At 46.4% G+C, this 26,849-nt stretch overlaps 1 protein-coding gene across 4 annotated transcripts; it reads right to left on the bottom strand.

The window, feature by feature from the left end:
* Positions 1 to 3,775: 3,775 nt before the first annotated feature.
* LOC138809328 (short coiled-coil protein-like) lies at positions 3,776 to 24,503 on the bottom strand. Of its 4 annotated transcripts, none has more exons than XM_069995861.1 (4): positions 24,349 to 24,503; positions 6,170 to 6,238; positions 5,343 to 5,426; positions 3,776 to 4,050 (listed from the first exon to the last, which is right to left on the bottom strand). In XM_069995861.1, exons 1-4 carry the CDS (start codon positions 24,425 to 24,427, stop codon positions 3,908 to 3,910), a joined length of 375 nt encoding a protein of 124 aa, XP_069851962.1. In that variant the 5' UTR covers positions 24,428 to 24,503; the 3' UTR covers positions 3,776 to 3,907. The 4 variants fall into 4 exon arrangements, with proteins under 4 accessions (XP_069851962.1, XP_069851961.1, XP_069851964.1 ...); XM_069995860.1 differs by lacking the exon at positions 24,349 to 24,503 and adding an exon at positions 12,487 to 12,601 and having other exon boundaries at positions 5,343 to 5,423; XM_069995863.1 differs by lacking the exon at positions 24,349 to 24,503 and adding an exon at positions 11,574 to 11,679 and having other exon boundaries at positions 5,343 to 5,423.
* Positions 24,504 to 26,849: the final 2,346 nt, after the last annotated feature.

Below are 26,849 nucleotides of genomic sequence, written 5' to 3'. Positions count from 1 at the left end.
AGGCACACTGAATACCTCCTGAGACTTTCTCTATTCAGCACTGACTTCAGGAGGAACATCCTTAGCTTTATGAAAACCTTGCCTGACAAGTGCATTCTGTGTACACGTTTTTCCTAAGGATTAATAAAAGCTATTTTCATTGTCTTAGTTTGCCTTGAACATTTGGTTCAACTCTAGAAGCAGACACCGCTAATTCCTGCGCTTCCCCTCCGGCTGGTGGGGCTGGGCCAGCTCCCCAAGTGGCGTCATCCTTTCTTGCCCTCATCTGAATTCATTGTTTAAAGGGCCTTCAATCAACATTGGAATTTTTTTCCTTTTCTCTACAAAAGAGAAAATTACATGCATTTTAAGCTACACTTTCAGAAGTGTCTTAACTTCAGCAGTCTAAACTACCCTTCCCCTGGAGATGCCTTCCACTAGCCATCATGGCTGTGGGGCAGTAACGCTTTTGCCAGCCCTGCTCAGGGTCCCTTCTTCCCCTCACCTGCCCTCCTCGCTGAGCAGACACAGAAGGGCTCACCTGCAGATCAGCCACTACCAATGAATTCAGAGCGGCTGAAAACTCATGGACCACCATAGTGAAAACATCAATCTATTACATTCTAGAATCTATGGGGTTGGGTTTTTTTTTTTTTTCTTTTTCATTTTAGCTATCAGTAAAGAAAACCTAATGTTATATATTTAGAACATAATGGCATAGCTCAATTTCAATTTCTTCCCAACGTATATATAGTTCCCCTGCATTTCCATCTTCAGGAAGGTATGAAACATTGAGGAAGTGAAATGAGCCAACTCTAGCACACTAACAGGAGGCAGACATATTTGGGAACATTTGAAATGTTGGTTCTTCGATGCAAATGCACGAAGAATAAGAGTAGTTCGAGGGAAAATGGACTTTTAATACTGAACATAGTATCACATGTTTTGTGTTAAGTGAATATAATAAACTACAAATATAAAATGTAAAAGAAGGGATGAACATTTCCCTGATTCCAGGGAAATCATTTTCTGCAGCTCAGAGTCATTAAGTCTTTCTCTCTTCCAATTCTTGCAGTCTCCCACATAATGACTTCTGTTCTTGCATGATTTACAAGTCATGATAACTACTCCAGTAGTTATTATCTGGCGATCACCACTAGTGACTGGCAAAAAAAAAAAACACACACACACAAAAACTTTACGTCTTTTACGCCTCAAAGAATTAAGACCAATTTTTCATTTAGATTTTGAGTCATCTCTCCTTTTTCTCTCAGTTCTGGTGTTGAAAGTGAGATCTGTGTCAATGAAGTTGGGCTATGGTGAAGACTTGCATGGATGTCAACTGCTATTTTAAAGCAAGAGAGCTCTCAAGAGTTTTGTCCTTTTTTCCAGTACTGGGTTTGAACTCACACGCCTCCCATGAGTTATATTTCAGATAGGGTTTCTTGCTCTGGCCTGGACGGGCCCTTGGACCACAGCCCTACCTATACTGCCCAAGTAGCTGGAATTACAAGTGCATGCCGCATGCAGGGTACACTCATGAGATCTGCCTCCGAACTCAACTCCCACAGCTCATGTGTTAGGATTCCCGCTGGAAGGACACCTCTGCCAACAAGTAACCTTCACCATACACCAGTAGATAGGCCTTATTAAACATGGACACTTCTCATTGTTTCTGTGATCTGTGTCAAGAGTGTCACAACTGAGGAAAGAAATCAGGCATGATTCCTAGTGCACCCAAAACACTCAGAATTGTGTACTCCACAAACAGATAGTCACTGATTCCGAAGGGTTCTAGCTAAAACTTGACCAAAGACGAGGCCTACATGAAAAAAACAAAAAAAAGCTCAGAGCCACCAAAAGAGAAGCTAGACATACTATTTGCCACCTATATTTCCAACACAGACATTGATATCCTGAAGTACTGCCATATCAAAATCTAAAAACATGCAGCTGGCTTTGGCAGAACAAGTGCGTAACACGTGGATTTCAGCCTTTCATCACCTACTGGACTGACGGCAGCAGCAAACAGCAGCCAAAGAAGGCAGAAATGGGCTGTGAAGAGTCACGAAAAGAACTTACCCATGTCTAAGCAGAGATGGAAGTGAAGCAGTTCAGTTATGAGAAGCGCTACAGGATTAAAACAGCCAATGGCATATCAACCTGGAATAGCAGTGAAGGTTCAAAATGGTATTAAGCAAAACAAGGACACCATCCCTGCCCATCACCTGACGCCCCCGAAATCACAGCCCGGAGCTGAGTGGCTCTGATGGGTAAGATCCCCTGATAATTGTCTATAGGTATGCTACTTCTCTAACAGGAACTACCGGAATAAGATTGGTAACACTGAACCACCCTGATACACCCCTACTCTTGCACATCCCATTTACTTAGGCAACTATATCACATACACACACAATCTCTGAAACATCTTTTTATTAAACAGCAAAGCAGAAATGCAACACAATTTTAAATATTTGTAAAATTAGGTCACAAAAGGGATGCAAAATGTTTGCAGTATGACTATTACATCTTCATATAGTTAAAGTCATTCATCAAATCTTAATACTAACACATAAGATTATCCCATGATTAAAGTAGTTCAAATCTAATAACCATAAGCTATATTAGTGGATCTCTTTTCCTAGTATAATATCTTAATATTACCTCTGATATTGATTCCTTTACCAAATGGAATCTATGAACTAAATTTTTAGAAATTGTTAAAAGAATGAGTAAAATTCTACAAACCAATTAGTTGAATTTACAGAGATAAAAATACTGAGCTTACCAATTATTATACATATAAAATTCTCTCATTCATGATTCTAATACTAGTACACTCTTCAAGGAATTTGGTAACAGTTAATTGACTAGGTACAACAAATAAACCTTGCAACCAAGTCCTAGAGCTGGAATAGCATAGCATGTGGCATATGTAAGATCAGTCAAACTTAACCCATTTTCATATATTTATATATATATATTCCCTGGAAGATCTGTGCCAGAGACAATACAAATCTGGAGTGAAAACATTTGGAGTAGGTTGCTACTTTTATCACATTATTTTTTACCTATTTCTATTTATTCCTCCCAGATTTTCTACTTCTAATCGATATATAACCAAAATTCTTATCTTTTCAGATAGCAAGTGGGTTATTGGTGCAAAAGCAAGTTGGTTTTTTGTTTTTAAACAAATCTCAATTTGATAAATTTGGTTTCTAATTAAAATCCTCTTTATAGCCCAAATCTGTTTTCAATGGTTAAAGAGAAACCATCATCAGTCCTATCTTATTACTAGAAAGTACAACTGACAAACTTTAGGCAAGGTTTTGGTTAACTTCAGGACTTACAGATCAAGTTACTGTCAGGCGATTACTACTCAAAGTACTTTTACAAATGTGAAACTATCTTGACTTAGGAGAAGGGAAATGGGGAGGATGAGGCAGATGGAGGAGAGGCACACAATGGCGGACAGGTACATACATAAAGCTGTGCATTCAGTATGATTTTGGTCACATTTTCACAACATGGTTATTTTCTTGTATATCTTACTAAGTAAGCGTGTAGTAAAAGACATTGCTAAGCCTATATATCAAAGCAAATTCAATAAAACATTCATCTTCAAGTTTCATAAATATATGCAATTCTAATTATAAAGTCTCTACAATACATCTGCACATTTTCTTAGACTAACATAATACACAGACTCATGGAAGTCTCCTGTTAAGTAGTTAATTTTGCCTAGATTTGACACTTTCATAAATATTCAATGAAGCCACAAACAAAGGTACTGTAACTTTTGGAATCTACCCAAGTTTTAAAGGGGGGAGAGAGGAAGGGAGGGGGAAGGGATGGAGAGAAGGAAAGGGAGAAAGAGAGGGAGGGAGAAGCAGCAATTCCGTCAATGAGAAGGGAACTCAATCCCTTACTTTCTTTTGCTTTTCGTGTCAGTTGTTTGGAAAACACTAGAAGCAGACATGAGGTTTTCTATATATTGTCCAAGAACTTGGTTTTCTGATTTTAGCTTCAGGTTTTCTTCCTTAACTGCATCTACTCTTGCTGAGAGATCTATATAAAAAAGAAGAATGCCAACATCAATAAAATGATGGCAATGACTCTATATTACAAAGTGCTTATAACTCATTCAGAGGGAGATCACAATTCTGTTTTTCTGTCTTTAGTTTCAGATCAGAAAGGTTGCAGCAAGCGGAGGGAACACTGTAAACCAGTAGACACTGATCACTTAAAAAAGAGAGTTACCATTCATGCTATGTAGCTACCTCTTAAAAATGAGAAAGTAGATTTCTTAAAAGGTACAAATGCCTAAGCAACATGAGCTGTGAAGTCTTTATTATAAAGTGTGTATCTAAATAAGTAGTTGGCTAGCACAAGTGAACTCATGTACTGGATATAAGCAAAAAAGTTTCCAAGCAATGCAGTCATTTTGTATCAAAGACACAGGTCCTAATGCTCAAATTGTAAAAAATGACCTCCAGCAATATATACTGGCAATAAGGGCCAAGCAGTGCTCTAGAGGATAAATAAAAGAAACACGGTGGGTGTGGGCATGAGTGCACAGCCAGGGGGCCCAGCATGGTCAGGAGCAAGCATAAATCCACAGTGTACTGACAGTGGACAGTGGCCTCAGGAAGTAAACGGTAGACAAAGGTCAAGAGTCCTAAGCAGCACAAGAGAAGCCGCTCTAGTCAGGCAACCGCTCTGCTAAGGGGAATCTGATGAGATGACAGGAAATGCAACCAGGGAAGAAAATCAATGCAGGGGGACGAGAGCTGCTCCTGAGCACGGACAGCCGGCAGGGCAAGTGGGCAACAGTCTGAGGGGGGAGGCACGAGGCTGACCAATGGTCTGGGAAGTCACACACGCTGCCTCTCCAACGGGAAGCAATGGAAAGGTATAGTAACGGAACTTCTCACCAAAAAATGCAACCTCAATTTCATTAAGCATCCACAACAGGTAGGTTGTAATATGAAATGCAGGGCATGTAGAAAGTGAAGAAAAGACCAGAGCACTCAGATCAAGCCCCTTTCATCTCTGAGGTTAGTATGTTCCTTGCACTCTCATACAAGCTTGATCATGGTAGACACAGCTACCTGAGGGCCAGTTCCTATGGAAGATAGCATCATGTGAGAGGCAGGGGAATAGTGTCTGACCTTCTTGAGGCCTCGCTGTCCTTTGAAAGCGCCAGCCAGAGCTACATGTGGGAGGAAAAGGCAAGGAGGGGGAAACTACTGAAGTGAGGGTTTAAAAAAATACACAGACTAACAAAATTAGGCAACATAAATGCTTACAGTTTCAGTTAGCTGGACATCATTCATGAAAACTACAAAATGCACACTAACCTTCAAGTGTGTGTTGGAGTTCCAACACTTGATTAATAAGTCGTGTTTTTTCCTCCAGTTCCACCTGATTTTCAGCATCAACTGCTGGAATGAAAAGGTTCAGATTCACTGTTAATTATCATTAGGCATCACTTGTGGAGAGTAGCATGTAAATGTCTGTCCAACCATTTTATAGTCATTATCTTTGTTGACTTGTACAGATGTCTGTGAAGTTATATTGAGACATTAAAAATGAGGACACACCATGTAAAAAGTAAAATATGATTTGCCAAAGCTGAGTGCCAGTGGCTCATGCCTATTGTACTTCTAGCCACTTGAGAGGCTGAGAACAGAAGGATCACAGTTCAAGGCCAGCCTCACCCCCAACCCACAGCTGGAGGCAGTGGTGCATGCCTGTCATCCCAAGCTACAAGGGAGATTAGATGAGATGGGGGAACCAGGTTCTAGGCTACCACAACAGAAAAGTGTCCATAGAAAAGGAAGCGGGATGAGGTTGTGTGCGCCTGTGACCACAGCACAGGCAGGAAGCCTACGGAAAGGTGGATGGAGGCTCAGGCATATGCTCAGGCAGGAAGCAAGGCCCCAGCCTAGAAATAACTAGTGAAAAACAGGGCTGGAAACATGTCACAAAGCCCAAGGCCCTGAGTTTGAACTCCCAAAACAGCAGTGAAGGCCTGAAGTAGCATTGGCTCCTTTCTAAGACCAGACGGCACGTTAGTACATACATCAGCCAACACCTCACCTCTGAAGACTGTTTCTGTGCCTGTGGCATTGTATATGGAGGCAGAGGCATCCACAGCCCAGAACCCAGGGAGGAGAGAACTCACCATCCATGTCAGCATTCATCATCCTGGGCACTGAACTGCGCCTCGGACAGAAAAATCCTGATGAATGGTCTGTAACAAGAAAAAGTAGCACAGACGAATTATAACAAAATAAGCTTCCTTCAAAAGATGATCTAACCAGGGCTGGGAAGGTGGCTCAGTGGTAGAGCGCTTGCCTGCATGCCTGAGGCCCTGGGTTCAATTCCTCAGCACCACATAAGCAGAAAAAGCTGGAGGTGGTACTGTGGCTCAAGTGGTAGAGCGCTAGCCTTGAGTTGAAGAGCTGAGGAACAGTGCTCAGGCCCAAAGTACAGGCCCCATGACAGGCAAAAAAAAAAAAAAAAAAAAGAAGATCATCTACCAAACCATGGGGCCAAGAACCCTTTCCACCTGCTTTACTGCTTCTGGGGGGGAAAATATGGGCAAAAGATTATAAATGGTACAGTTTACAAAAGAAGTGCTAAGGAAAGAAAACATTGAGCTTTTTGTTAAGTATCTAAAATTAAGTATTTTTTTTCTTTTCTTTTTTGGTACCAGTCCTGGGGCTTGAACTCAGGGCCAGGGTGCAGTCCCTGAGCCTTCATGCTTAAGGCTAGTACACTACCACTTGAGGCACAACTCCACTTCCAGCTTTTTGTTTGTTACCTGGAGATAAGAGTTTCACAGGCTTTCCTGCCTGAGCTGGCTTCAAACTGTAATCCTTAGTCTCAGCCTCTTGAGTAACTAGGATTATAAGCATGTGCCACCAGGGCCTGGCTTATTTAATTATTTTAAAAGGTATGCAGCCAGGCACTGGTGGCTCACACCTATAATCCTAGCTACTCAGGAGGCCGAGATCTGAGGATCGCAGTTCAAAGCCAGACCAGGCAGGAAAGTCAATGTGCCTCTTATCTCCAATAAACCACTAGAAAACCAGAAGTGGGCTGTGGCTCAAGCAGTGCTCCCTTTGAGCTGAAGAGCGCAGGGACAGCGACCAGGCCCAGAGTTCAAGCCCCTCAACCTACAAAAAAAAAAAGGATGCAAAAGATTAAATGCTATTGGAAGCTGGGTCTGCAGCTCAGAGGGTCTACAGTTCATATCTAGCGTGAATGAGTCCCTGTGCCCAATTCCCAGCACAAAGAAAAAAGGATAAAATGCTAGCAAAAAATTATGGAAAAACAAAAACATAAATATTGCACACAAACGTTAAAATGTGACAAAATTCATAAAAACATTAAAAAATTTTACAGAATTTTACTATTAGGAATTTGGACTAAGGACAATTATAAAGCCAAATGTTATATAACACATAAAAGTCACTACTTCAATCTTATTCAGAACTCTATCAGAAACAAATGACCATTCAGTCATGGAACAATACAGTTCCAACTTAAAATGCAGTGACTACTCAATAATAATTACTATTGTTATAATACCAAAGAATCCTTATAGAATTTCATATTGACTAAACTAAGTTACGTAAAACATACACAAATATTAAAGGGGAACACAGCAGTCAGGCCTGGTCACGCATGCCTGTAATCCCAGCATTTGAGAGGCTGAGGCTAGCCTGGACTATATAGCAAGACCCTATCTCAATAAACAAGCCAACAAACGAACAACAGAGAAAGAGAGAAAAAGAAAATAAAAAAAAGTTCTTTAACTACAGATGATTATAGGAAGACAAATGTTTTCAAAATATTCATTATTATTTCACATTACTGTTTACATTTTTATAAATAAAACTTTAAAATAGTAGATATGTGAAACACTATGATGAAATAACCAAAAAAAAAAAGTCTATTTCTCATCTGGTTGTGATTAAATCAAGACAAGTTGCAATGTACCTAAATATTTCATTATTTCCATGAAAGTAACCGAGCAATGTAGTTGACTAGAACATTTCTATGACACGTGTTTTGTTCTGCCATTAACAGCCATTTCCAAATGTGTGGAGAATGTACCAAGTGTGCTGGACTGTTACTGAAAACAGGTTTGCCAACCAGTGTACTTGGAACTAAAGCAATCAAGATCCATTTCATCAACTTTCTTCCAAAAAGTATTCAGTGAGCACACAACACAAAGCACTGGAAGCCAGACCTGATGACCATACTAGATCGAGAATCCAGAGAGGAATCAGCCCCTCATGGCTCGGCTCCTGCTTCCTTCCAGTGATGTCATTTGGGCCATATAGCAGACACGACGCCCAGTGTCCAAGCCTAAGAACTGCCCCTGGGTAGGCCCTCCCTCATCTTTACAAAGCATTATCAAAGAAGCAAATATGAATGGAATCCAAGTCTCCCAACATAACGTTATCTCACATAACGAATCTACACAGTCCTCTGGCAGCTCCCCTTTTCCACAAAGCACCACAAGCCACCCCCTCCACCTGGTTTCCATGGTTTCAAGTCTCAGGTTCTCTGCATCTCAGCAAAAGTACTCAGGAGACTGAGATCTGAGGACTGCAGTTCAAAGCCAGCCCAGGCAGGAAGTCTGTGAAACCCTTATTTCCAATTAAGCGCCAACAAAGCCAGAAGTGGAGGTGTGGCTCAAGTGGTAGAGTGCTAGTCTTGAGCAAAAATTAATGAGCTCAGGGACAGTGCCCAGGCCCTAAATTCAAGCCCCAGGACCTACACATACATACACACATGCACAAAAGTATGTATCAGTACACACCAAAAAAAGATCTGTAAACTTATTGCACTGTTTGAAGGTCAAGCTTCAAAAATCACTCCTTTCCATTCAGTTTTTTAAAAAACTGATACAAAAAGATATATTCTTGTTGAATACAATGTCAAATACATTTACCTAGTTACCATACGCATTACCTTACCGCTATTTTGTTCCTGGTGAGGGCGACACTTTACTGTACACTGAGGAAGAGAACGGCTGTCCCCAATCCTCATACCACTCACACCAGTTCAAGGACTGACCTGGCTCAAGCAAGTCCAGCAAAGAAAACAAGTCTATCAACCTGCACGATCATGGAGCAGTGCAGAACAGACTGCAACCCGCTAATGCCTGCTTCCAAGGGGCCACCAGGGCAGCCCTGCCCACCTGTACAAGGTGGTCCTATGCAGAGCTGTGGCTGGCCCAAAGCATTGCTGCTGCCTCTCCACAAGCAGCAATTTTCTTCGATTGTTATCTGATTAAACAAACTTAAGATGCTACTCCTGTATATATTCAGAGTCTTTCATAGTTTCAGAGAAATGAACTTATGGTAACAGAACAAAGGTGGAGTATCGAGTCAGAGGTGGAGTATGGAGTGAAAGTATGTTCAACATGAATTGACTTTCTTTCCAAATAGGACAACTGTTAAACTGAGCAATGCCTCCATTTGCACTGTGCTGTATGTGCACTTGGTACAAGGTTGAGTCTGTAACAAGGGATCTTTTTGCCTCTAGCCACTATGACATCAGTTCCAAGTCAAATGTGCCCTTACATGTTCATGTAAATTCCCTCTGCTCCCATGCCTACATGAAATCTGACAAGAGAATCCAGACCAAAGCATCTCAAGTGTGGGAACAGTCCAATTAACTTTGAGGTGCGAAGGTTGCTCTGTTTATCCAGTCCTACCTCTGAAATGGACATGACCCAAGGATCCTTTAGATCAGAACTTCCTTTTTTCCCCCCAAGCTCACAGTAATATGTACCTAGCCTTGAATAATGGAAGAAAATCTGTAATTATTTTTGATCATTTTACACCGTATGAAGAGAAAAAAGGACCCGGAAATGTGACAAACGCTAGGACAAGACCCATTTAAATTACCTTTTCCATATCTGCACTATCAACTACACCTCTACTTTGTTTTGTACTGACGCTTCTCTTAGCTCAGTGGCTGGGTTCAAAGCGACACGGGTGACCTGGGTTCAAATCCCAGCTCTGCTGCTTACATACAAGATGAGGATTCTCGGCTGTCTAACGGGGCTCGGGGCTCGGAGGGCCGTGCGCCTGGTGGAGAACTGAACGGATTAGCCATGCGGGGTACCTGTGTATAGGCTTAGTGCTCCGTATATTTTGGTTTCAATTTGAACCACAAAAAGAATGTTAGAAACGCCACCTGGGTGCAGAGGCCTCATTTTTACAGATAAGAACCAGGGCCCAAGAGGAGAAGGGCTGACTCAAGTCACAGGAGACCCCCCCCCCCCCCCGTCTCCCGCCACCCCCTCCCTCCCCACGCACCTCTGGGCATCCCTCTCCCGCACCCCGCCAAGCTCACTCCGGGCCGGGTCGGCCGCTCCGGCCCCGCTTCCCTCCAGGGTCTGGCCTACATTTGCCCCCCCCTCGCCCCCCCCTCCCCGGGCTCTCTGTAGTTCTACCAGGAGGCGGGCTGCATCGACCCGCCCCAGGCCCGCGTGGAGTGCGGCAGACCCCGCGAGGCCGGCGGGCAGGCGGGGAGGCCGGCGGGCAGGCGGGGAGGCCGGCGGGCAGGCGGGCAGGCGGGGAGGCCGGCGGGCAGGCGGGGAGGCCGGCGGGCAGGCGGGGAGGCCGGCGGGCAGGCGGGCAGGCGGGGAGGCCGGCGGGCAGGCGGGGAGGCCGGCGGGCAGGCGGGGAGGCCGGCGGGCAGGCGGGGAGGCCGGGCAGGCGGGCAGGCGGGGAGGCCGGGCAGGCGGGGAGGCCGGCGGGCAGGCGGGGAGGCCGGCGGGCAGGCGGGGAGGCCGGCGGGCAGGCGGGGAGGCCGGGCAGGCGGGCAGGCGGGGCAGGTGGGGAGGCCGGCGGGCAGGCGGGGAGGCCGGGCAGGCGGGGAGGCCGGCGGGCAGGCGGGGAGGCCGGGCAGGCGGGCAGGCGGGGAGGCCGGGCAGGTGGGGAGGCCGGCGGGCAGGCGGGGAGGCCGGGCAGGCGGGGAGGCCGGCGGGCAGGCGGGGAGGCCGGCGGGCAGGCGGGGAGGCCGGCTTGCGCGCGGGAGGCGGCTCCGGCCGGAGGGAGGCCGAGCCCGCCACACTGTTACATCACAGTCCCGGCGCCCGGCCGCCCGCCCGCCGGGCTCCGGACCCCAACCCCTGCACCCCACAACTGGTCCCCAGGACCCCCGAGGGGAGCTGACCCCCCCTCCAGTCAGCCGTCCCGGCCCCCCACCCTCCGCGGCGGCCCCCGCCCCACCTGCGCGCCCCTCCCTGCATCCGGGTTCCGGAGGGGCAGCCATGGCCATCCAGGCTCCAGGCCCCCTCCCGCCCGGACGGCCCCCAGGGTCCGGCGGCGGGGCGACGCCGGGAGGTCCCGGGATGCCGCCTCCCCGGAGGCCGAGGAGGGAAGGAGAACCGCGGGGACCGGGCCGCGGCCGACCACCCACCGCCAGGCCTCAGGCCGCCCCTCCGGGCCCCAACACCCGCGTCCCCCCCAGGCTCTCGGCGGGACCCAGGCCACCTACCCTGTCACCCCAGCCAGGCCTCCCAGCCCCCGACCACCCTCCCCAACACCCTCCCCTACCTCAGAGGCGCCGGAGGGGCGGGATCCCGAGATCACGCCTCCGGCCGGGGACTCCAGCACCGACTGACACCGGCAGCTCCGCCCTCCTCACCTACCAGGCATGCGCAGGGAGGAGCCCCGCCCCATCCGCCCGGCCCGCCCCGCCCCAGGAGCCACCCATCCAGAGTCTAGGATTCACGCCTGCGCACTGATTAGCTACCGCCCGCCTCAGGCGACCCATTTCCCCGCCAGCCCCTCCTCCGGGGCGCTGGGATTCACCTTTGCCTTAACAAAAGGACACTGGCGCCCAATCAGGATTGAGAGTTTTATGGGCGGGTCCTGCAAAAGCAGCCAATAACAGCACGGAAGCGGGCTGCCCGAGGGAGAGCTGGTCCCTCCCCTGCCAGTGGCTGTCTCCTCCCCTGGAGGCCGGTCGCGGTCCGGACTGCGGGTGGTCAGCTCGGGGGTGGGCCTCTCGGGACAGAGAAGGCCAAAGCTACGCTCCCGTGGGTCCTCAGTGCTCAGAGCAGACCTCGGGACCCGCAGCCCCCGGCTGTCACCGTGATGGCGCCGCTCCCCGACTCTTCAGAACGGAGGGAAACCCTAACGGTGCTGGTTCCACACACAGCCCACGGTGAAGCCGGAGAGGAAGCGTGCTTCCTGCCCGGGGCCCGCGGGGGTCCGCGGGGATCCGCACACACCCCCCCCCCCCGCCCGGCCAGGCCCGGCCCGGCCTTCCCCCCCCCCCCCCCCGCCCGGCCAGGCCCGGCCTCCCCCCCCCCCCCGCCCGGCCAGGCCCGGCCTCCCCCCCCCCCCCGCCCGGCCCGGCCCGCCCCTCCCCCCTCCCCCCCCCCCCGCCCGGCCAGGCCCGGCCTTCCCCCCCCCCCCCCCCCCCCGCCCGGCCCGGCCCGGCCCGCCCGCTGGCCTCTCATACCTGGGGCCAGCTCGGTCTGCCTCCTGCTCTTGGCCTGAATTCCCTTAAAAGCCCGCACACTAAAATGTAAATCTCCACCTGGTGTGTGCGCACTGCACATTTGGCTGGGGCTGCAATCTACGGTTTGAGGGAATTTACTAGAACTCCAACATCACTGTCATCGGAATGCACACAAAAAAGTAGCAAGAATGATGAGACTAGCCTTGAGACAGGAAGGATTAAAAGTGCCTCACGATTGTGACATACTTGAGTCTCAACGTCCACGAGTTCTTCCCTGGCACAGGACTGATCTGAAAAGAATAACGTTTGATGGCGGCACCGCAGAGCACCGGAGACCTTGTGCTGCTAAAATAATTTTGTACATTTTAGTTGTAAAATACACCTGACATAAAATTGAAGCTCAGTCATATTCAGTGGAGTCACATGGTGGCACAGTCAACCTCCGGAAACATTGTCTCTTCTTCCCAAACGGAACCTCTGCCCCAGTCAACAGGAATCCACAAACATTGGTGCTAGAATTCATTTAAATCAGAATATCAAAATAATTTTTTTTCTTTCTAGACATGGGAGACTTCTGGATTGAAGTCTTTGTGTGACCATGGCTTCTGTAAGGAAGCGCTCTGTGCTGTCTGACAAGGTCTCTCTCTCTTGTCTTAAGTAATCAAGAGGGTTCGAAACACACTGTGAATGTTTTAAGGTGAAATATGTTAAAGGAAGATGTTTTGACAACTTTCAAGTGTAACCAGGTGTGTTCTCATACTTGGAGCTCATTAATCTGCAATTCGCAGTGATTCATCTCATTACTAAAAGTGCTGCCTTTGTGTTTATTTAAGCTTCCCTTGAACAGCTCCAGATGAGATTGCAAATGTAGTTGCATCTGTACATCGCCTTTATAATAAGAATTTTTTAAAAAAATTTAAAGCCGTTGCAAAGTCAGGCCCTGGCCGCTCACACCTGTCAGCCTCTCTAGTTAGGAGGCTGAATGGGAGTCAGAAAGGAAGACAGTCAGAGCAGAAAAGTCCATGAGACCCAAAAGCCAGAAGTGACACAAGTGGTAGAGCACCAGCCTTGAGCAAAAAAATGAAAGGACAGTGCCCTGAGTTCAAGCCTTCGTGCCTGTACCCAAATAAACAAACAAAAAAGCAGTTGCATATTCTATTCTAATAGAAAATATATTATGAAGAACACAGCTGATGCTCCACACCAGTGGGATGGTGGTGGCATCTGACCATCTGGAGGGGAGGCCAGCTAAGAAAATAGGGAGATTTGCCTGGTTTGGTATAAGCAACAGTTAGAACTGAACAGAAAAATCCTATCTTGCTGTCTTAAAATCCTTGCGGGCAGAAAGTCTGTCTTGAAGGCCCGTTATTAAGGCCAGTGCAAGAAATCCAGAAGACTGGTTAAGATTCCGTGCAGTTTCTCAGCTTTATGTCATAAAAGCCCAACATGAGTGCTTGTGGTGTGACACTAGATTTTCACCATTGTCTCGTCTCTAGCTCCTATGATCTTCCTCAAATTATCACTGTTCCCGGTGCCGCCAGTGAGAGGCCAAAAGGAAGTGCTTTTCCAGGTGTGCACGTGTGCATAGCATACCAGGCACACGTGCAACAACTCTGGAGTGACAGCTGGTGGCACCTCAGTGTCATCTCTGTCTCTGAAGCCTCTGAGATACTTGTAAAGGAAAAGACACTGCGAATGCCACAGGGGGCAGTAGATAAGGACTTGTGAGAGCCATGATCAGATTTGTCCTCTTTGACATGGTATAGTGGTGACCTCTAGTGGCCAAATTGCTTCGAAATCAACTTTTAATCTTTCAAAAGTCGGAATAATAATAATAAAATAATAATAATGCAGGCTATTGATGAATAAGAGCTTGATCAACGACTGGCTCTGGTAGCAATTGATTTATTTTTCTTTAATAAAGTTGCATAAACCAAAAAAAATTAACTTTTACTTCATGTACATAAATTGATTCCGGATTTACTTTATCCTTTACTTAGTAATGTTTTCTACTTAGCAGATGATCTTCGTGCATGTCTGTTTAGGAGATTCGCATTTTCCAAGAATCACAGGACCTCCAAGCTGATTGTAAAAGGCTGCACAATGTGCACCCAGTGGTCTAGAACACCTGTTCTGAGGTACCTAGCCCCCGTGAAGAGGTCGCGTCCTAAAGAGGCCTCGTGTGGGCGCTTTGATAGCTGCAGCTCAGCTTCCAGCCAACAGGCAAGGGTGAGCATCTTTGCTCTGCTGCACCCTACCTGCTGTGACATTTCTAATAGGCCACCACCCTAAGACCCATGGAGAGAGTTTGAAACCATTCCAGATCCAACCTTACTCCTCACATTGTTTTTGTCAGGTATTTATGAGAACAACAACAAAATCACCAACACTCCCATGAAATTGTGTTGGATGATGAACATCCTATCTCCTGATCACATGAGAAGAGAAACATGGACAGCCCTCAGCCACTTTCCAATCACTCATCAAAGGAGTAGCCAGCCTGAGACTCAGACACCCTGGATTTACAATGTGACCCCAGTCGCCCTGAATTTACAGCCTGGCCTCCGAGCCTGGTACAAAGCAGGCACAAATTAACTCACTGTTACATAGATGATTAAATAAAGGAGTATTCAACCTTCCTTGACCCATCACTGTGCCTTATCTCTGATGGAGATCAACTTTGGAGGCTGATTTAGCTGGAGAAAACATATGAATTAAGTGAGAATTTGAATAATTCAAGGCAGCAGGAATAGAATCTGTGCACACTTGATTAAAATGTTGTAGTATCACAAATGTATATTAGAAATTAAAATTATATCTCAAAGATCTGAAGATACCATGTAGCTCTTCCTTATCTCCAAAAATACACCAAGTAATATAATATACACAATAACTTGGAAACGCATGTGTCCATGCTGATATAAATAAGTAGGCCAACTGTTTGACATGAAATGGGATATTATAGTCTCAAAATTTCTCCCCTCACCCCCAACAAAAATCCTTACTAGCTACTAAATGAGTAAACTATGCATTGATAATCAAGGGATCAACGTTGTTTAAGGATAAACAGAAGTTGTATAGCATCTGCTAGGACACAGAGAACACAGTGTCAGGCAGTTTCTCACCAAACTCCTGGATCACAAGGAGACACTAGACAAATGCAAGGACAAGAACACTTAACAAAGTAATAACTATAATCTTCAAAAGTACCAACATACTTGACTTACGAAAGTCAAGTAAAGATTATGGGCTTTGTTCCCAACAGAAGACTAAAATGACATGACCACCAAATGCTAGGTCTGACTCTCAGCCAAGGATTTCAGCAGTAAGGCATACTTCCAAGACAACGGATGAAGCTGGAAAGAACTTTGAGCATTAGGTAAGATTTGTTAAATAGATGGTGGTCAGGGAGGAGAAAGTCCCTGAGCATAGAAAACCGAAGAATGCTATTCAATTATTCAGTATAAAGGAGAATACTTTTTTTTTTAGGAGAATACTTTTGAAGGTAGTTTCACTGTTTGTTTAGTTTGAGATTGTTTTATACAGTAATTATATATAAATTTTAAAAATCACAAAGAAGCTTTTACAGTTACTGCACCTTTCCTCAACCATCTGCCTTCCATGAACTGTGGCTAAATTTCTCACTTTCTATATTTTATATTCCTTACAACAACTTTTCACTAAAAAATGCAGATGTTGTGTACTGATGGACATGCATGACTGAAGGGCTGGTAATCTTCTCAAAATCAACATCCCCATTAGGATTTTAATACCTTCCTTCCATATGCATTATTTTAGAAAAATTTCTACAGCTGATTGTATTTTTAAAATTGCACAAATACAACACCATGGAAATCTAACCACCTAGGCTCTCCTCACACTAATACACATTTTCCCCAGATTTTCTTCCCTCCCAGTCCATATACATAAATTACTTTTACATGCTTGCAATCTCAGCATAGACACCATTTTTGATTCGACTTGTCCTGTCTGAGCACGTCCTAGATTGCTTTAGCATCTCTGGGGCTCTTCGCGCCCTCTGGTTCTGTGATTACATTTTTGAAGCACTGACCCCATAATGTAGCCACAGGACCATACTTCATTATTCAATACCTGCAATGCAGGCACCTTATTGCTTCTGCCTAGTCAGAATAAAGTGGCGGTGCTATCTACCTAGTGGTTTTTAGCTGATGCTTTGTCACTGATAAAGGCTTTGAAGTCACCAAGACCTGGGCTAAAATCCAACATCTGCTTTGAAAAAGTCACTAAGCCATTCTGAGCCTGTTTTCAATCTGAGGAATGGGAATAATCATGCTCTACCATGTTACTGGTGGGGATTTGATGGGACAGCAGGTGTAAGATTGGGTCTTACCCACAGCCTAGCACGCTCCATGTTCTTTGCAAATGCTGTATGATCATCAGTCATCAAAGGCTAAATAATTAGTATGGCCATACTTAAAACAGCTCTCTTAGTTGGACTTGTTATGATGTTTTCTTTTCTTTTTCTTTTTTTTAAAGGCTGGTAACTGGGCAGTGGTGGCATGCATCTGCAATCCTAGCTACTCAGGAAGCTGAAATCTGAGGATCACAGTTCAAAGCCAGTCAGGGCGGAAAAGTCTCATGAGACTCTTATCTCTAACTACCAAAAAGCTGGTCATAGAGGTTTGACCAAGTGGTAGCATGCCAGCCTTGAACTAAAAAGTTAAAGGTCAGCACCCAGGCCCTGAGTTCAAGCCTCAGCCACAGTGTGCACACACGCACACACAGCATGGTAACAAGTATCCAAACAGCTATATAGTGTTTCCAAAGAAACCAATGGATTCTTAGTGGTCACTGAAGACCTAGAATGACGTGGGACAAGTCATCTGCCTGCAACACCTGTAGTTTTTTCTGCCTCTCTCAAAACCACATCTAAAAACCCTGAAACATGTTACCATTGGAGCCTGCCAGGCAAGTTAGCTATGGACTTCTGTAATTACCCTCACAATCAATGGCTACACCTTATTAAAAAAAGGATGTTGGGGCTGGGAAGGTGGCTCAGTGGTAGAGCGCTTGCCTTGCATGCAAGGCATGGTTCGATTCCTCATAAGCAAAAAGAAAAAAGCCGGAAGTGGCGCTGTGGCTCAAGTGGTAGAGCGCTAGCCTTGAGCTGAAGAGCTGAGGGACAGCGCCCAGGCCCAGAGTTCAGGCCCATAGTCAGACCAAAATAAATAAATAAAAATAAAAAAGGATGTTTCACTTTACTAAACGGACCAATAAAGGAGTTAATATTTGTGCTAGCAAAAATATGCTGCAAAAAAAGTTCTTTGAGAGATTCCTTGAAATATGTGCTTTCTTTGGGGAATGCATGCCAGGCAATTGCAGAGTATTTCATAGAGATGCATGGGCTGAGAAATATAGTGTTTCGGGATCAACATTTCCCTGCGCACTGAAGAGGCACTCGGAATATGCATCCGTATCACTTCCTTTATGGAAATCTCATGCTTACACTCCACTAAGGGGCTGCAAGCAGAAGGGACAGAAATCCACGGTGAAAGTTACAGATGATTTCAACACCAGGAAACTGAAGTCATTTAGAATTTCACAATTCTATAAAGAAACATTTTTTTAAATCTAAATATTTTTTTTTTTACAAATGGAGCTTGCTAAATAGACCTTAAGAAAATCCACTACCCTTGTAATAAGCAAGAATGAAAATGAAAGCAAAATATTAAGAACAAATAATAGGAGAGCCCTTTGTCCTCTAGGAAAAGGTTAGCACAGATTCGGAGGAGGGGTGGGAAAAGAAGCGATTTTAACATACAAGCTTTCTCACACAGCAATGGAGAGGCACACATGCACATGGCAAATGCTCTGAGCCAAAGTCATTAAGCTGGTGTGTGTGTGTGTGTGTGTGTGTGTGTGTGTGTGTGTGTGTGTGTGTGTGTGTGTGTGTAAACAGGGAACAACAGTTAAATGGAAGAAAAGTCAGCAAGAGCTGAAAAGAGCAACCTCAGAAGACTGGTGGCAGGGAGGCAGGCCCTGTGACAAAGGCCACAGGAAGGCGGGCTGTCCCCACCGACCATTCACAGAGGCCCCTGGGCCCTGTATGCACTCAGAGTGGAGAATTCAAAATGACTACAGAATCCGTCTCAGAAAGCAAAGCCTGGCTTCTTGAAACAACTTTTCTGCTAACCTTGGTTCTGAGATGACACGCATATTAACTCTAGGATAGCCGTGTGTGCCTCAGGCATCATTTACAATTCATTTCTAGAGCTGGAGCTCCCAGCAGGAGCTTCTTCATTCAGTCTGTCCTATGTTGGAGGGTTGGTTCACTCCTCTCTATACCCCCACACTAGCTTAAGGGTCTCTATGGAGATCATTCTCTGAAACTCAAATTCTGAGCAAGGCAGACAGGAAGGAGAGGAACTGGGCTCCAAGAGCCAACCCAGCCTTTGTGGAACGAAAGTCCAGCCACTTCGCTTCCTTCTCAGTGGGAACCAGACTCAAGAGAACACAGCATTTCCCGAGCTCAGGAGCGCAGGTAAATCACTCAGCTCACCTGGAATGTTGGGGGTGCCAGCTGGGAAACTAATTCTAAACACAACTATAAAGATTTTGTATAAAATTAAGATGAATTCTAACGTTTACGGGTTCTATTTCATGTTGTTAGTCTATCGAAAAAATAAAAGCCATTGCTGACAACTGACGGATGTATTTGTCTGTTTCAGGAAGAGTCACAATATTAATACTTTTCCTGTGATGAGAAAATTAGAGCTTTGCCTAGATTAAGAAAACCTTTAGAGTGCCCTAGCACTCCAATTTCCCAAGCTTGTTTATTCAAACTAGTTTCTTTTCTTTCCTATATGATTGATTTCAGCTAACTGGATTTCTCCTGAAAGAAGTGTTAAGTGTTTCTTTAGAAAGAACACTTGACGTTTCTAGCAATATATTCGACACCCAGCACTGGAGCCTCAGGAGCTTTGCGAAGCTACTCACCCCCCCCCCCATACACACCCACCTCCTCCTCCCCAAAGTCTAAGGCGTTTTGCTGGGCCAAGGCCGGTATTCCCCGTACTGCTGTGCCGATTCTCCGCAGCTTCCAGGGACAGATGTTCCGCAGTGCCAGTGCTATCTATACACACATGGATCCCAAATGCCAATTTAAGATCTGTTGAAAATTCTCCCATTGCTGGTATAAAATATTTGTTTGATTCCACTGAAGACTTCATTTCCCACCATACTAGAGAATGATCTTGAATAGCCTTTGAATGACACATACACATTTACACATACAGATATATGTGTGTACACATACATATATGCATAGGTGCACGCATGCATATGCATGTACACGTATGCATATATACGCATGCATGTGGATACATGGGTGTGTGTATACATGTTTATATACTATGTGCTGGTACAAGGGGCTTGAACTTAGGGTTTCACTCTCTCACTTGCCTTTTTTACTCAAGGTTGGTGCTTTACCACCTTTAGTCACACCTCCACATCCAGCTTTTTTCTGGTTCATTGGAAATAAGAGTCTCTCCACTTTGTCTTCCCAGGCTGGCTTCCTCGGTGCCTGTACTGTAGCCTGAACTCAGGATCTGATCCGGCACTCTTTTAACTTGCGGTGCTCAAGGCTGTTGGTGTACTACTACTTGAACCACACCTCCACTTCTGGCTTTGTTTTTGCTACTTCATTAGGGATAAAAGGCTCACATTTTCGGCCTGGGCTGGCTTTGAACCTCGATTCCCCAGATCAATCTCAGCCTCCTGAGTAGCTGGGATAACAAGTGGGAGCCACTGGCATCCGGCTGAATGATCTCTGAAATGAATCTTCCCGGCCAAATTCATTACAAGGAGATGGAGCACGAACAGAGACGGGCCTGGTCTGTTTCACTGGACACAGGCAATTCCATGGCACATCCAGCGGCCCCGCTGCCTCCCCCGGCAGGGTTACCACCAGGCCACGGCCGACATGGAGAAGTCAGGTGCCACCTGTGAACCATTCCGTTCACTCTTGTCCAGGACAAGACTCCTGCAGGGCTCAGCCCCCTCTCACCGCAGCACACATCCGTTCCCTTCCTCATCTAGCGTGGACGCTATGGGTAGATGAGATGGAAAGGAGCCTGGGCCTGCTGACCAAGGCGGGGCCTGCCCTGCCAGGCCACGGCGTGGCAGATGGCCCTTGGGACGCTTCCAGACCCAGCCTGCCGCCTCAGGCGTGAGAGGGCACCATTACAGTTTCTGCACAGCGCTGGAGCGCAGCACGGAATAAAAGCACACAGCAATTGTGCCACTTGTCCAGGAAACATGACAACCTGACAATGGGGGCTAATTGGCTAACACCGAAAGCAGCCAGGCCCGGTTCTGACTGTGGGTGAAGAGCGACTTTCCAAAGCAGGGTCAGGACGCAGGCTGGGTCACAAAGGAGAGCAGTAGGCAGGCTGTGGATGGGAGGGCACAGAGGGCCGGCCAAGGGGCCAGCGGGGCTCTGCTGTGCAGAGCAGAAAAAAGTCATGCTCTTCAGCCGAGAGCTGGCTCACATGCACCGCCACCGCCCTGGCCTGGGGGACAGTGTCCACAGGACACGGTCGTGGCTTGGAGGACAATGTCCACAGGACCCCGTCGTTACCATGGGAACAGATGGATGCGCACCCTTCCTCTGAGCTCCTTGAATAGGGAGCGGAGGAAATGAATACACCACATGCTCCCTGTGTGCAGCTCAGGACACCTCCCTCACCAACGCAGACTTCAAAGGGGTTCTGAGGCCTCTTCTTGTGATCATCATGCGACGGGGCACACCGAGGCTCAGGGAGGTGAGATACAGTGTGAGTGTAACACATGTGAATGCGGGCATTTCCTGCCATGAGCCCTTCTTGCCACTCTGCCTGTGCCAAGTGTCCCAGCGGGCAGATCCTGCCAACACGTCACCTACACAAGTAGCCGCTCAATAAATGCCTTCTGGAAACAGAACTAAATTGACCCTCACGTGGAGGTGGCACAGAAGCTCACACAAGGTAGAAGCAATGTAGGAAGGTGGATTCCAGGAGCGGAGTCAGTGGGGTTGGCCGTGCTGGCCCTTTTGCAGGGCACACACAGACACAGCTACTAAGGATGCTGAGACAGAGCAAAGCAACCCAATTAACCAGCTGGTAGAAAACCAGCTCTGAGCACAAAAAGCCAAGTGAAAGCATCAGGCACTGAATTCAAGGCACAGTACGGGCATCAAAAATTAAAAAAAAAAAAAAACGATAACAAAAGTGTTGAGAATCCATGGCAGTGTTTCAGATGCTGTTCTAGTGACAGGCACTGAGACAGGCTGAGTGCCTAAACCAGCCTCCGTCTTCTAGAAGTTAAGTCTGTTGGGTAGAATCTGTCTTCACACACACTCACACTCACACATTCACGCACTCATGCATGCACTTGCACAATACATTCATACACTTGCACACTCATGTGCACGCACACACACACACACGCACACTGGTGCTGTGGAATAGAATGGATAGATTTCATCTTTCCTTCCTGAGTTGATTCCTAATAGTCTGGGAGATGAAAGAAAGGTTTTCTGGAGGAGAGGAGTGCGGTGTTAAGGGATGACCCTAGTGAAAGGTTATGGGGTAGCTCGAGGTGGGGGGTTACGGGAGCCAGACCTGGCCAGTCAAGAACCAAGGCCTGTGATATTATTCCAGGCCAAGGGGGAAGCAGCCAAAAGCAGAGGCATAAATGGTATACGGAGCATGAAGTGTCTCCCACTGGGTCCACACTGTAGGTCAGGAAATGGCATTGAAGTCCAGGCAAGGGCCTGGGCCAGGGAGCCCAGCTCAGGGTCAGACTTCACCCAGCAAGATGTGGTGGGTTCTGATTGCTCACTGCAGAGCGGGGGAGGGTTGTGGTCAAGGTGAGGACAGTGGGAAGATAGGAATTGAGATGGCTGAGAGGTTGGTGCTGGGGTTCATGGTAGGGAGGGAGCAAAGCAGGTTTGGGTGACATTTTCAGCATCAAGTCCACAAGAATCAGTGGTTGATCATGTTGGATAAGAGAGGCTAGACAGCAGTTATGGATAGAATCTAGAAAAAAAGTCAAACTCTTTGTAACAGAGAATAAAATGGGGGTGACCAGCAGTTGGAAAGTGGAAGATTGGGGGAGATGTTGTGGAAAGGATGTAGAATTTCAGTGAGGAAGAATGAATGCAAGACATCTATTGTAGTGGTGACTACAGTGTATTGTATACTTAGAATTACTAACAGGGTAGATCTCAAGTGTTCTCATCACAAAAGACAGCAAGTGTATGAAGTTTTAAATCTAAGGGTGTGGTTAAGGGTAGATAAGAATGATTTTAAAAGGGCTCAGGCCAGTGCCAGTGGCTCACACCTGTAATCCTAGTTACCCAGGAGGCTGAGATCTGAGGATCTCGGTTCAAAGCCAGCCTGGGCACAAAAGTCCATGAGACTGTTATCTCTGATCAACCACTCAGAAAAACAGAAGTGGTGCTGTGGTTCAAGTGGTAGAGAGCTAGCCTTGGGCTGAAGAACTGAGACAGCGCCCAGGCCCAGAGTTCAAGCCCCACCACTGACAAAAGAAAACAAAACAGGCTCAACACCTCCAACGGTTTTTCATTACCTCTGCCCATATTACAGTGCAGAAGAACTGTGAGCTGAGCTGTGTCCTGAGCAAACAAACACACGGGAGTGGCGCCGCCTGCACCCACGGTGTGTGGGCTCTGTGGCTCAGGAGGTTTGCGACGCTGACTTCCATTAGCTAAGAAGCACGTGTCCCTCTGTCTTTGCTTTCTTCACAGCCTTCAGCAGCTCTGTCATTTTCTAAAACACCCTGGTGAGAACAGCACCGTACAGACAGCAACATTCCACCTGCTCAGCAGTCCCCAGACCTGTGCCCTTCCTCCCCTTAGGAAAGCTAAAATGCCCTCTCTTTCCTTCCCAGAGACCCCGGCATGCGGATGCAGGGCGGGAGGCTCGGAGCTCCAGCTGGTGGATCCTGGGAAGTGTCTGGCTGCACGTTAGAAAGCCACGTTTTGGAATCCGAGCATTTAGAAAGGAGAGAACCATGGCTGCAGGAAAGAGCGCTTGTTGTTAAATATTCATGCTCTGCTCGCTGTTAATCAAAATCACCAACCCCTGTGGCTTAGTTGCAGTCTTGCTGGCTTCTTGCTATTATTGTACTGAAGGAAATTGGGCAGAAAACCACACACACACACACACACACACACACACACACACACACACACACACACACACACACACACACACACACACACACACACACACACCAAGATTTGGGGGCTTTAGATTTGAAGTACTTCTTTTTAATATCACACAATTCAGCACTATTTGCTCTGAAATATTGAATGAAGTACACTTATTCCTCCCATTTGAATCTTAGAAAAGAAAAACCAGTTTCACTCTTCCTTTGTTAAATTTGGTAAACTTTGTCCTTATTGTCAGAAAGAATTCTTCAAGTTCCTTGTAGAATATACTACATCATTTTTCACAAATGACAGTATGTTTTGATAAAGTAGAAAATAATTGGACTATAATTGAATAAAGTAAGGCAATAAAATCATAGGATTAGCAATAACTTTGAGGCTGTATTTCCTGAACTTACAGGAAACGAACATTTAAACTTTTTGTTTGTTGATCAAATTTAAAAAGCCTATGTAACAAACCCCATGGGAATCTTAAAAATTATCACTTAATGTAAAAAGAGGAAGAAAAACAGCTCTTAATTAAAAACTGCTTCTGTATCTCTATTTTTCAAACTTTCTATGATGACTATGTCTACTATTGTAATAAAGATACCAATGCTCAATTAAAAAACAAACAAACATTGAGAACATATCCTTTTCTTCTTTACCTGTATCATCTGCTAGGGAAATGGTGGTGAATGTGCTCTCCTCCTCCTCCTCTTCCTCCTCTTTGCTGGAACCGTCCATCTTGTTCGCTTCTCAGGAAACAGGGTCAAGAAACGCTGCAGTTGTCCTGCCCGATCGCCCTGGTTAAATGGTTAACTGAGCTCTTGGCAGGTGCGCGGGGATCCTGCCCAGCCAGCCCCTTCCTGCTCTCCATCTGCCCAGCCCAGCCAGCCCCTTCCTTCTCTCTACCTGCCCAGGTCATACCTGAGAGGCTTAGTCACAACCGGAAGTGAGGAGATCCTAGTTAAAGAGTTACAGGCCTTTACCTGAGGCTTCCCTGGCCTGCTGCTCAGCCTTGGACCCCCCACAACCCTCAGCTTCAATCCGATGATGCCAGTTTCTGTGGTCTGAATTGCTTCAGGAAACTGCTCCCCCAAAAAGCATTAGAATGAGGTGGTGGAGGAGAAGTTGACTTATATGATGAGCATATCTCATATCAGCTGCCCAAGGACAAACGCTCAAGGATTTGATCAAGGACCTAGCAGGACGTGGGGGACAAGTTGCCTCCCTTCTGTGTGATTTGAGAATACATCCATTTTCAAGGATTCGATTCAGGATGCCTGGCACCGAAGGTGAATCTGATTAATGCTGACTGCAATGATAATCACAGAGGAGCAAACACATGTGAAGAAACTAGAGCTGCTATACACCCAGCTCACCTGTACCCACTCACAATCCTGTACCAACCCCCTCCCTACAGCAATCCAGTACAAGAACTGAATCTCCCTTCTGTGTCTGCAGTTGGGCCCACAGGGAAGGACGCTGGCCTCACTTCCTCCTCCTCGACTCCTCTAGTCCTCTGTGGTATACATGCAAACCCCACACAGTTTCAGAACTGTCACATCTCACTCCCTGGAGGGGGTACGACCTGGGCAGGTGGAGAGCAGGAAGGGGCTGGCTGGGCAGGATCCCCAAGCACCTGCCAAGAGCTCACCTAATCATTTAACCAGGGCGATCGAGCAGGACAACCGCAGCATTTCTTGACCCTGTTTCCTGAGAAGCAAACAAGACGGATGGTTCCAGCAAAGAGGAAACCTTTTAAACAGATATTAAAGTTGGGTTACTACATGCTACATTCTGCAGTAAGTGCTTTGATAAATGAGATTATCTTATCCACCCCAGTGCATTGTTGTTCTATCAAGCAAAATGGATGTGAGCTGTTGGAATGCCTGTGTGTTAAAAATTAAATTCACTAGAATAAAATTCCCCTTATTTTCAATTACATTCTGCAAATACTGCATACCCGGCCTACAGAAGCGGGGCACTTAAAAGGAGTTCAGTGTAAGAGATTTTGTTTATTGGCATTAATAAACCTGTAAAGACAAAGGTCCTGGAGACTTAGAGACTGGTGGGAAGGTATTTGTGTTCACCACTGAGATAAAACGCCCAGGAAACCAGCTGGAAAACAATGTCAATCTAAGCTAGGTGCTAGAGGCTGATGCCTGTAATTCTAGCTACTTAGGAGGCTGAGACGAAGTTGGTCCTAGGCCATCTGGACAAACACACAAGAGGCCTTCTTGGCCAATATCTAGGCAGGGTACAATGAGGCTAGCATCCTAGTGACTATAGGCCCTGAATCCAAATGCTACTACTGCCCAGTAAAGAAAGAGAAAACAAAAATAGCAAAACCATAATGAGAGGCCACTTCATATCTACTAGGGTGGTTTCAATTAAAAACCAAAGACCTGGGTACTGGTGGCTCACGCCTGTCATCCTAGCTACTCAGAAGGCTGAGATCTGAGGATCTCGGTTCAAAGCCAGCTCAGGCACGAAAGTCTATGAGACTCTTATCTCCAATAAACCACTCAGAAAACCAGAAGTGGCACTGTGGCTCAAGTGGTAGAGCACAGGCCCTTAATTGAAGAGCTGAGGGACAGCGCCCAGACCCAGAGTTCAAGCCCAACAGCCCCTCCCCCCAAAAAGTAAAAATAAGTGTTGGTGAGGATTTGGAGATGTGAGGCGATTGTAGGACGTGAAAGAGGTGTGAATGAAGTAGTCACCAGGAGAAAGTTTGACACTTCCTGCAAAAGTTAAACAGAGTTAGCGTAGGAACCAGCAATTCTACTCTTAGGGGTACACCCAAGAAAACGAAATCATGTCCCCGCAGAAACATACACACAGCATTTATCTGAGCACAACATGTAGTATCCAAAAATAAGAAACAGTTTTACATGCCCAGCAGTAGATGAATGGAGACAGAAACGGTGACAGACTCAAGGGGTAGTATTCAGAAATGCACAGGAACAGAGTATTAACACAACTACAACTTAGATGAACCCCCAAAACACGTTGAACATACTAAATAAAAATTGAACAAATCCCTTCTCTACTGCGTGTTCAGAACGGGTGAATCTGCAGAGGTAAAAAGCAAACTGGCAGTTGCTGACGGATGGGAAAGGCAAACCAGGATCGGAAGGGAAAGGCAAACCAGGATCGATTCCTT

This window comes from Dipodomys merriami, unplaced genomic scaffold (genome assembly GCF_024711535.1).
Source record: "Dipodomys merriami isolate MVZ:Mamm:240054 unplaced genomic scaffold, mDipMer1.0.p SCAF_491, whole genome shotgun sequence".
NCBI classification, from domain to species: Eukaryota; Metazoa; Chordata; class Mammalia; order Rodentia; family Heteromyidae; genus Dipodomys; species Dipodomys merriami.
This window is presented reverse-complemented; position numbering and strand designations above follow the sequence as displayed.

Bases quoted from the DNA above. Each gene is read 5' to 3' on its own strand.
- LOC138809328 (XM_069995860.1), bottom strand. From the start codon at position 12,586: ATGTGCAGTGCGCACACACCAGGTGGAGATTTACATTTTAGTGTGCGG. The intron at 6,239-12,486 runs GTATGAGAGGCC...TTCTTGTTACAG, and splicing joins GCAGACCGAGCTGGCCCCAG to ACCATTCATCAGGATTTTTC. The intron at 5,424-6,169 runs GTGAGTTCTCTC...TCATTCCAGCAG, and splicing joins GATGAATGCTGACATGGATG to TTGATGCTGAAAATCAGGTG.